We start from the raw sequence: 11654 nt of genomic DNA, 5'->3' as shown, positions 1-11654 counted from the left end.
TTAAAAGATCTTAGAAAAAAAAAGCACTAGTAACTTATTGTTCAGTCTTCTATTTAGGGAATCTCAACATTCCAGCAATCCTCTTCCCATGTGGTGTGTTTTTAATGGGGCCCACCAATAATGGTGAAATTATGGCATTTAGTCTGTCGTACATGTATTTGTTCCGTTTGTGGCTTACATCCAGCGTAGTTTGCAAAACGTAGTTCCCATAACTGTCATTCAATAAAAGTTCAATTTCTTTTCCGCTGTCGTCATTCAACAGTTCTTGGATTAAAGCTTCACAGACAACTGGTGTTCTCAACAACTTTTCGATAACATTAGAACCAAATTTGTGGACAGATAATTCCCCCATCTTAGCTTTCAAAGAGTTGGCAATTTTGAAGGTGTAATCGTAATCTTTCCTTTCCGTCTCCTTTGTTACAATGTATTGAACAACGTAGTTGCCAAACGGATCCAAAGTGAGCTTGTCGATATTAGAAAGCAACACATTACACAATGATTGAAACTGTGCTTTGGTACCGAAATCGAGGCAGCGTTGTAACACACAACACCCATGTCTGTGGGTAGCAATACTCGAACATTCCTTACAGGTAGCATCAAAAATGAACTGGAAGTCCGGAGGTTGTAGTCTTTCTAGACACTTTTGAATAACATGGTTCCCATTTAAATCCTTACTCAGCACAACAACACAGTCTTTCAATGTGGAAATGATGATCTGCGCCTCCTCAGGAGAAGAAACGCACTCAATCAGTTTCTGCAGTGCCCTTGTCCCATGTGGGTTTTTCGCGATAGATACGAAATGTGGAGATGCAATCATCGAAAGCTCTGTCCTCTGTTCAATTGTAACTCTTTCAATCAACTTCTGTACAAGATAGTTTCCAAAAGAGTCGGTCATTAGTTCGACGGTATGCTCCTTAGTTTCTTCAAATATAACGTCCGCGGCCTCTTTACCCATAATGTCCAATTGTTTCTGCAAAAAGCGGCATCCATGCTGGTCCTTGCACAATGTATAAATGCTGCCAATGTACTCCTCTAGTGTAGCATCAACATAACGAGATCCGTCTTCTAGTTTGGATCTGTGGTCTTGACCGTAATAATTGGTGTCCGCATTTCTAGGTTTACCCTTGCCACCTCTCATATACCCGCCTCTATTGTAATTAGAGCGTCCGTAGTTTTTGCCATTCCCGCCAGCGCCAGGCATGTGCATACGGTTGTGTGTATGATGGGAATGAGGTCCATGCGGAGAAGGCATCATCGGATTGAATGCCGGATTGCCGTAGATCCAAGGGGGTGGACTACTGCCTTGTTGCATGAGTTGAAAATGTTGTGGTGGGGGCATATCCCTGACGCCACCATCACCAACACCACCAAGTTCTGGTGCAGGTGCAACGGGACCATTACGCATGTCCGGAACTGGGCCCATGTGAAGGGGTGATGGAATCATGGGTGGAACAGGAGAATGTGGGTGTATTGGGCTGTTGGGAACACCTACGGTGGGATTAAAAGGTTGAAATGGGGAGCCAAAATCATAATTGCCCGGGAAATGATTAGGCATTCCGCCATATGGATTACCACCATCTACTGATATCGGGGTGTTTTGTACCAAAGGGCCACCATAAGGGTAAGCTGCAGCATAAGTGCTTGGTGCGCTAATGTCTTTACCGTTTTCCTTATCGTTGGCGACAGCCTCATTAGAGATACCTGTTAATTTAATAGAGTTCTTGGGTGGTAAAAAAACTAAGTTGCTGCGATCGCCCTTTGACATTGAAGAAGACTGGGTTCTGGTTTTAAAACCCACATTAGAGGATGCTCCGAGCGCAGTTGAGCCTCCGATGGTGTTCGTGTTGGGTAGAAGATTATTCTTGTCATTTGATTGGGCCAATTCTGATGCCTTCGCAATTAAATCTTTTGTGGATATGGCATGGAAGGTTTGTCTTCTTGAGCCGATCATCGCCGCACCTGGACCATTTTGCAATGGTACAGAATCATCTAAAACGCTGCCCTCATCAATTGCGTTAATCGGGCCTACAGGGCCAGTTGCAGGCCAAACAGTATTGTTTAAAGCAGGGGCAGGAGGGGGCGGTAGAGGTGGCATAGGTACGTTCAGTGGATTGAAGGGAGCATTGTCGACGGGAAATATTGGAGCGCCTCCCATTGGTGAGGTGTTTGGTGGAATACTTGGAATACCAGATATATCAATCCCGTTGGAGAACAACATTGGACCATTCATATTCTTCAATTGCAAATTTGCGTCTGGGAATTTAGGGACAGGATAGTATCCACCTTGATGTGGCATTGGCATTATCTGAGAATAAGAGAAGTTCATATCCATCATTGGGGGTGGAACAGATTGTGGTAACATCTGCTGGCTTGGTAAAGCTGTACCATTGATTTCCTTGTTCTGTGGTACTATTTCATTGGGCTTAGTCTCGTCAATAACGTCTAGCTGCAATTGGTCCAAGGCTGCAGTCAACTTGTCGCTGACGGTAGGATCTATCCCCAACGCACTGGTTATATTTGGATTGGTTTGTTCAGTCATGGATTCAGACGGTAATTATTATGAGAACTCGGTAGGACAAAGGGGAGTGGTTTCTCTTTCTAATACTGTGAGAGTGATAATATACAAATTTGGAGGGTAAAACAATCAATAGTATACAAAAAACGAGCCAGGTGTCGCAGTTCTTGCAATTTCCTAAATTATAGTGGTGTAGTTTACAGGAAAATACGGGAAGACCAGAAAGACGCTCAACTGGCAGCGATTGTTATTATTTTCCCTCTCTTAACTAAAATACAAATAATGTACAATCAATAATAATGATATGGAAGGAGGTGTCTTAGACAGAAAGCTAAAACAAGGTTGTGTATTAGGTTATCAGTTTATAGGTGTGATTTGATCGAGGACCGAGAACCTTGCAAAAAGTGGCCACGGATCATTTTTGCAATCCCAAATTCAACATTTCACGGCAATGCTGGGGTGGTACTTAGAAAATTTTTACTTGTTTTTTTTTCTTGATTTTTTCTGCCAGAGGCCTAACCCAAACCGTGTTAAGCGATATGGGTCATATTTTCAAGACCTCGTCCACGTAACTTAGTAGCATTGACAATGGCAATAGCGACACCTTGTACTGACCATAGAACACAAGGCCCCGTTTTCAATGAATAAATTAGTGTGCGCTTTAGTGCAAAATTATACAATATTAAATATTAAATGAAATAAAATTAATGAGAAAAACTAGAGAAAAAAATGATGTGCGTAGAAACATGTGTATGTGTCTCTTTAATAAACGTGATTTGTGTGTGCAAAAATTAGGAAATTCGTAAAATAAACGATAGTTCACATCTGCAGGCCAAAATTAACAAAAAGAGCATCCTGAAACTCAACATATACTTTTTCAATGAGTAATGGACCAACTTTCAGCATCTATAAGTGGGTAACTGGTTAAGTGTGTGTGTGTAATAACCAACCACCTAAAGAATACCAATTGACGTTTCCAATTTTTAATGTGTGTGTGTGTTTAAAAAATGAAAGACGTCAAAGCCGAAAGTTCATTATAACCGTTAAAAAGGTACCATGTGTTGTAGCAGAAATGATTTTGTCAACCGGAAGCAGAAATAGAACATGAGATGTATCAGTTCCCATAGTTAAAATGAAGATAAAAGATTAAACCAGATTCAAAAAGTAGGAATAAAAGAAAAGAAAAACGGTATTGAAAATGAACCTTCAAAGAGAAGACCCAAATTAGTTTTCTTTTTCGTGCTGAGTGGAAACTCTGGTCATGGCAGCCATGAAATCTTCCAAAGATCTCGTTGGCTTGTCGTGCTTTCTGAGCGACTTACCGTTCATCAATCTGTCGAAAGCATCAGAGGTAGACATTTCGTAGTAGAAACCACCCATGACACAGAAGACACCAATGGACCAGATGTAGACACGGACGACAGTAACAATGTCGGTCCAGTTTTGAGACCACCAGCCGAATAGAGTGAACATAGTGGCGATGATGTCGACAGCGAAGACGGCACCAGTTAATTGCCACGATGGAATGGAAGACCAGAATGGACCAACGGCTCTGGTAATGAAAATCAACCAGTTTTCAGTCAAGGAAATTTCCAAGAACATAATACCGTCAATCGAACCGAAGTTTTGGACAATACCACCCTTTGGCAAGAACATGGTGGTCAAAGCAATCCAAGAACCGATAGCCAAAATAATACCTAGGATGATGGACATACCCCATAGTCTTGCCAAGTTCCACTTAACAGGCTTTTGGGAGAATGGAGCGTTGTCGTAAGCAATGGTCAAAGTAGCAACATCAGCGAAAATAGCAATGAAAACAATCAAGTCAATGTTCAAAGACTGGTTCAAAATAGCAATCCATAGACCCAGGAAAATTTCCAAATGTAGAGACAAAGCGATACGGTAGACGACGTAAGAGTACATTCTGTGGAAAATTTGTCTGGAGGTCTTCAAAGCATCGATAATAGCGGACAAACCAGGAGCCAAGAAAACAATATCAGCAGCAGATCTAGCAGCATCAGTAGCACCTTCAACAGCAATACCAGTGTCAGCCTTCTTTAGAGATGGAGCATCGTTAACACCGTCACCAGTCATAGCAACCAAGTAACCTCTGTTTTGTAGAATCTCAACAACCTTGTACTTGTGTTGAGGGAAAACTTCAGCGAAACCATCGGCGTTTTCAACGAAATCGGCCAATTCGGAACCTGGCATGTCACCACCACCACCTAGACCTAGTCTTTCAGCGTTGTAAATGTTACTACCCAAACCCAATTGTCTACAAGTTTCCTTAGCAATACCGACAGCATCACCAGTTAACATCTTGACTCTTAGACCCAAGTTTCTAGCTTCACTAACAGTTTCGGCAGTGTCGTCTCTTGGAGGGTCCATACATGGCATGACACCCAAGATTTCCCAGTGACCTTCACCTCTCTTTCTGGCAACACCAAGAGATCTGAAACCTCTGGAGGCCAATTCAGCAACCTTGTTTTCGTAATTTTCGTGGACATCTTCTGGAATTGGGTGGTCCTCTTCGACAGTCTTCAAGACGAACAATGGGGCACCCTTGACACAAATGATTCTTTCACCTTCTGGGGATTCAACAACAGCAGTAACCTTCTTGGAGACAGGGTCGAATGGGTGGAATTCCAAGACCTTGTACTTGGTCAAAGCACCCTTAGCAACTGGATATTGAGCCAAAGCCTTCAAGAAAGCCTTGTCGATAGCGTCTAGACCCTTCTTCTTTCTGGAGGCAGCCAAACAAGCAGTCAACATCAGGTCGTCAGCAGAGACACCTTCAACAGTGTATGGTTCGTGTAGAGACAACTTGTTCTTGGTCAAAGTACCGGTCTTGTCGGAACACAAGATTTCGACACCGGCTAGAGACTCAATAGCAGACAACTTTTGGACAATGGCTTGCTTCTTAGCCAAGTAAGCAGCACCGACAGCCATGGTAGTGGTAACGACAGCTGGTAGACCAACTGGAACACCGATAATGGTAATACCTAGAGTGTATCTCAAGATTCTAACAATACCGTCAGTTCTGTAGAAACAAGCGGTCCAGACCAACAACAAAGTAACAATAACCATAACCAATAGCACAATACCGATACCGTTCAAGACTTCAGTGAAATGACCTTGACCACTGGAAGCCTTGTTGACCAAAGCAGCAGCTCTACCAACGAAAGTGTTGTCACCAGTAGCAGTAACGACCATGAAACCTTCACCTCTCTTAACAGTGGAGGAGGAGAAAGCTTGGTCACCGTAACGTTTGTCGACAGCTAGAGATTCACCAGTGATCGCAGATTGATCGATTTGGATGAAACAGTCTTCAGTAACCAAACGACCGTCAGCTGGGATGATGGTACCATCTTCCATTTGCAAGATGTCACCTGGAACAATTTCGTTAGCAGCAACTTCAATCAATTCACCGTCTCTGATAACGACGGCGGTGTTGGCCAAAGTCTTCTTCAATTCATCGACGATGGAACCGGCTTGGAATTCTTGGATGAAACCAACAGAAGCGTTCAACATTAGCAAACCACAGATAACACCGAAATCGACCCAGTCAGACAAACCGGCAGCTAGAATAGCGGCGGCTTCCATGACGAATTGAATTGGACCAATGAAGAACATCAAGAACTTAACGACCAAGGATTCGTTTTCCTCGTTCATTTGGTTCAAACCGTACTTCTTTCTTCTCTTGGCGACTTCATCGGAAGATAGACCGTAAGATGGGTCAGTTTGCAACAATTCCTCTGGAACGTTTCTGGCCTCACCGGCGGCGACGTGCTCTTCTTCTTCAGAGGAGGAATCTTCGTCCAAACCATTGTTGGATTGAAGCTCCTCAATTAAAGCGTCGATGTCGTCGTCGTCGGACTCATCGGAGGATTCAACGAATGACTTAGGTGGTTTTTCTTCAACGTCAGACATAGTATCTGGTTTTTATTTATCTAATCGAGTATCGTTGAAATATCTTCTTCGAATAGTTTATCTTTTCGTTCTTTTCTCGATTGCAGGAAGGATATTAATCGAATAATATAACCTTTCTAGGATGTTTCTTGGAGTAGAAAAGAGAAAGAAAAAATAAAAATTATAACCTACTTGAAAGCGGTTTTAATAGTGGTCGAAGAAAATAATCAATGATTATGTGACTGGTTTATTTTCCAACTTGTAAGCCAAGAAAGAAAAAAAATTATAATGTAAGAAGACAGAAAGAGAGGGGAAAGAGACAGGTAAGGGGGAAAGGTTGGAAGGGTGCAATTGAGTCGAAATTCTTCTCTGTATATATAGTAAAAAAATTTGGAAGAGCGAATAAGAGGGTTTATTTGTTTTGGACATCCTCAAACAGACGCAGATACGAGCGACAAATACGAATTCTTATCGAGTAGGGAAAAAAAAAAAAAAAAAGAGCCGAACTAAGAAACTGATGCAGGAGATTCAAGAGGTAGTAATGAGATTCCAGTGCTGGAAAAAAAGAGGTGAGTTACCTTTCCTAATACCCGAGTAACTTTTTGATTTTTCCGCAATTCCGCTCCTCTTTTTTTCTGCCGAATACTCACCCAAAAACGAGGAAAAGCGGCCTCGTTTTTGTTGTTATCTTTCCCTCCAGGCTGATGCTGGACGGGAATAATAAAAAAAAGAGTTTGTGAGAAATGGAAATAACCAGAAATTGCGCAGAGAAACCGGGGAGGAAACCACATTTCCAGTTGGTTGATGTGAAGTATCAACAATTTTGTAAACAATATTGCAAAAAAACGTGGGAAACAAGAGCAAAGAGAACAATTCATGGCAGTGTTTGTGCATTTCCGAATATGGGAATCCAAAATGGAAAACTGGTATTAGCGACATCTACGAGGTGAAAATAAACTCAAAGAAGAAAAGTCACTCAAAGAGCCGTAAGCGAGAAAAAGAAACCAAATACCAGAGTTTCACTGGGAGACATCTGCTTATATTCCGCCGATGACGAATATGCTCTGCCCTCAAAGAGGAAGCTCGCACCTGTAAACAAGACAAGGTGAAAAACGTGCACCGAAAACAGAAATCTTTCGAGTGAGAAAAAAAAACCGCTCGACTTTACGCATTGGGAAATGAGATATAGTGCAAAATAAAAGCGCTCAGCACAGAAAACACCGTACAGCCTCTTCCTGCACTCTGGGAAAATGTTAGCCGAAGATGACGTCGTGGTTAAAAAAAAGAAAGCCCAGAACAGAGCAAAATGTATTGACATTTATCCGTTTTGGGACGGGAACTGTCTGTTTTGTCAATACTCGATTGGACCCAGGCGATGCTTCCCATGGTCTCTGTTGTTTAAGCATCTCCTAATATGGATAGCTCCAATAGCCCACTCTGCTTGAACCTCTTTTTTACTCTTCCCGATGACTTTTTTTGCTTTCTTTAACCCGAGCACACCACCGCCACATATGGACGTGATTTGTCTTTTGTCCTCTCGTTCTACTAGAGCGTTACCCGATCAACAAGATTGGTCTATACGTGTATTGCGTTCGTGGCTAACCTCCAACTGCTTTTCGGGAGTCGCATTGGTCGTTTGAAAGCATTGCAGCCTCTTCTACATTTCTCTGTTCTGTTGCTGTATCTTACTTGTAGAAATCGGGTCTCTTGGGAGGGTGTAAGAAGTACGGTACGCAAGACTTTGCCGGGTTTCCGGAGGTCCCATCGAACTTTTGCGGCAATACAGTACTGTGCATATACGGTACGAAAATTTCGTAATTCGAAAACAAGAATCTTTGAAGAAACAATAACTTTTTAGGAATAGTTATTGGGTTTTTTTGTCGTCTTTCGCTTATTTCACTATGTCGTTCGTGTCACTTGACCAATCGTGCATTCGTTTGTCCCGCATGGTTTACCAGACCCCGCCTAAAATTGTTTTTTTTTCGAGAGAAATGGTAAAAAAAAAGAAAGGAGAGGAGAATTGGAAGAATCTCTCTAGCTGGCTACGGGTAGCCTTATCCTATATGCACCTGCCCTTCCCAACCCCCTCTTTGTCTGCAGCAACGATAATTGTGCATTACGTACCTAATCAGGTATGGGACCGTTTCATTACCCCTTCCAGTATAGTAAACAGTTTACTCAATAGAGAGCTTTTCTATAGGCTAGATGCACCATCTCCATCGTACACAGCGTAAAAAATGCTGATGATCCTGTGTAAGGCAAGGAAATGGGGCTGGGGGATCGTGTAGAGGGTGGCATTTGATTCGGTGAAGATAAGTGTAGTGCACATCTCGAATCAAAGACTATTTTCTGAACCACTCTTTCTGAGCCAGCTATTCTGGTCGATGGGTCTCACAAATTGTCCGCTTTGCATCCATAAAGGACGGTGATCTGTGTAGGTATTTTATTTCACTGCACAAGAGGCTACGGTGCATGAGATAGCCTTATGGTCAACTTGAAAACATTTGATACTTTGCAGTAAAACCTATTGTCAATTTTCTTGTTTACGCGTAACTAAAATTGAGGAAATTTCAAAAAACATATCTTAACTGTCTGTACCATGCTAGGATCAAGTGCTGCTCATTGTATACATCATGATACCGATTACTACAGTGGTGGTGATGGTTAATGTGAGGATATATTGTGTAACTCCCCTTGGGAAAATTCCTCATTATTCACCTAAACCTGTTCTCTAGGCAGAGACCTGACGATGGCATAATCGCGGTCTTCTTCAATCATAGCATTAGCGCCTAACTTCAAAATGAGGGAGCTATGATCCTCTTCCTAGTATGACCCACTGGTTCTGCTGGACGTGTTTCGGACATTTCCGTTGTTGTTGGTGTTGTACCGATTGGAATAATTGTTGTAATCCTTGTTTCGGTTGTTCCGATTGTTCAAGGACTTGGTATTCTTCTTCCACTTGTTGGAGGTAAAACGACACACTGTTCACGTATTAATGTTTTTCTTTTGGTTTAAGATCAATCTGGTTCATTCGTTTGCAGAAGATAGGCGTCATCTGAAACGACTGATAAAACTGAAATCACCAGAAATACTCGACTGTTGTGAACTGGAACTTCATCCATGGTGCTTTGTGGACTGTTATAGTATAGAAAGATCTGCTTAGGAGACCTTCTATTGCACTTCAATAAAACCCCTAAAGCATCGCATACTCAAGACCCCATTATATCACGTAATTGGTTTTCCTAGCGCTTATATGTGGAGTTGATTCAAACCAACAGCGCTGGAGCGAGGCAACACCCCCATTGCAATAATTCTGAACTGTCAGAAGACTATTTATCAATGAACGCGTACACTAGTATAGTTGACAAGCTAATTTATTGAGAATTGAGGGTATTACGACAAATCAGGATCAGACCAGGTCACTAAAAACAAGATTTGGTTACGAATTGACTGTCTGTCTACCATCAACACATGCGCCAAAGCGGTCATTACAATAAGCGGGGGGCTTTGAAGCCCATTCATGAATGGGAGCTTCATTTTTGGCTAAGGGACCGTCATGACAAAACCAAAACAGTTATGAAAAAATAAACTACAGCTGTGTTTCCTGGTACTAAAATTGCATATTTCAAGATATGTTACACGTTTACAAGACCGTTTTTGATGAAGCGACTTTGTGACACAAAAGTATGTTTGGGTTGCATTCTACGTCAATCGCCCTTATATGAGGGAACAAACTTTGGTCGTGCACCACCACAGAAACAGGCTACTCTTTGATTCCACTCACATCTGGTGTCGAATCCGCTTGTCCCGGTTTGGTGCCGCCCCATAGTTAAGATCTCCCTTAACTATGTGCCATAGTTGAGAAATATCGTCTGGAAGAGCGGCTATTCGTGTATGTGATGTACTGGTGTAATATGTGGTTTTGTGCATTTTTGTGTCAATCTTTCCCATCTATTCTACACTAAATCCTTGGATTATAAAAGGGTTTCTGGGGTTCTGTTCCATTGATCATTCTTGTTCATCACTTTTGTCGTTCTAGTTGTCAATTTGGTTTAATACGTTTTTCTTTCTTCTCTCCTCTTCTCAGTACACCAGCCACCCATTTCCTATCATGCTATTTTTTATCTCTTTGGTGTTAAGGGTGGCACAACAATTTCGGCTGCGAATACTCGCTCTAGGTCTATCCTCTGCTTCGTATGCCTATTTTCTATCGGACGTTGAACATTGCGGAGAGGCGGGCTTTCTTTCGATCCTGCGTCTTCTCTCTCAACTAGCTGCTCCAGTTATGTTTCCAATACCGTCCAGACCATTGATTCACGCACTCCACGCGTTTGGTTCTGCTCTGGTACGTTCCCTGCAAGTTTTACCCTCGGGCCATCGATCCTCGCGTCATCAACGCTTTATGGTCCCGACATGGTATCTTCCCAAAGTATATACCGGTCTCCCAGTCTTTGGTTGCTAGTTGGCGATTTTCCGGTCCGTTCCTTTGAGGTGCCGACTTCTGGGTCTTCCCAGGACCAGCTTTGTGTTTGTGATCCCTGTTGTGTCTCCCCATCCATTGTTCTCTTCTGCGGTTTCTGCCTTTAACGGATTATCATTTTCCATGTGGACTAAGAGCCTGAGATAGTCATGACATCTCTTGCTCTACATCCGCCGGCGGGTGTAGTGTGCTTAGCACGCATGGCAAATGATAATTCGGCTTCTGTGCTTGATTCTCAAGGCTGACGACTGTGTTCGTTTGGGGCTGTGCACAATACGGACTCCCAGTTCCCAAAGCTGGGTCTGGGACGGTTCTGGTTGTTGGTTCTTCCGAGTACCGCGGACCCTCGGTGTCGCACACAAGGGCACTCCCAGCTTTTCAACCTTCTACCCTATCGTCAATGCGCATCCTAACCTGTGCTGAACTTCACGGCTCCAAATGCCTGTACACACTAGGAATGCTGCTATGTATCCCAAACCCAGTCTGCTTGATCGTTACATCAAGTATCTTCAGACTAAATGGCCACGATCCACCGGTCATTTTGGGTGCTCGATTTAGCTTGTAGCTGGCCACTACTCGCTTTGCCGTTCACCCCCGCTTTCCTGGTTTGGCAAACACGGCGTAATGGAACCCTATATATCTTAGCTCCCGCCTCCTTCACTCCGAGGACCCACATTCGCTGTGCCTGAACTTCACACCGGGGCACTTCAGAATACCTCATGGTTGTTCGCGGTTCGCTCACTTGGGACT

General features: G+C 42.9%; 2 protein-coding genes across 2 annotated transcripts; both read right to left on the bottom strand.

The window, feature by feature from the left end:
- Nucleotides 1-49: 49 nt before the first annotated feature.
- Nucleotides 50-2539, bottom strand: PUF4 (Puf4p; the record flags this gene model as incomplete). The annotated part of the gene is made up of 1 exon (XM_022607781.1): nt 50-2539. One exon carries the CDS (start codon nt 2537-2539, stop codon nt 50-52), a length of 2490 nt encoding a protein of 829 aa, XP_022464343.1.
- A 1200-nt stretch (nt 2540-3739) lies between these two features.
- PMA1 (H(+)-exporting P2-type ATPase PMA1) lies at nt 3740-6445 on the bottom strand (the record flags this gene model as incomplete). The annotated part of the gene is made up of 1 exon (XM_022607780.1): nt 3740-6445. The coding sequence occupies one exon, from the start codon at nt 6443-6445 to the stop codon at nt 3740-3742; it is 2706 nt and encodes a 901-aa protein (XP_022464342.1).
- Nucleotides 6446-11654: the final 5209 nt, after the last annotated feature.

Source organism: Huiozyma naganishii, chromosome 4 (genome assembly GCF_000348985.1).
Source record: "Huiozyma naganishii CBS 8797 chromosome 4, complete genome".
In the NCBI taxonomy this organism is placed as follows: Eukaryota; Fungi; Ascomycota; class Saccharomycetes; order Saccharomycetales; family Saccharomycetaceae; genus Huiozyma; species Huiozyma naganishii.
The sequence above is the reverse complement of the archived record's forward strand: the minus strand, read 5'-3'. Positions and strand labels throughout refer to the sequence as shown.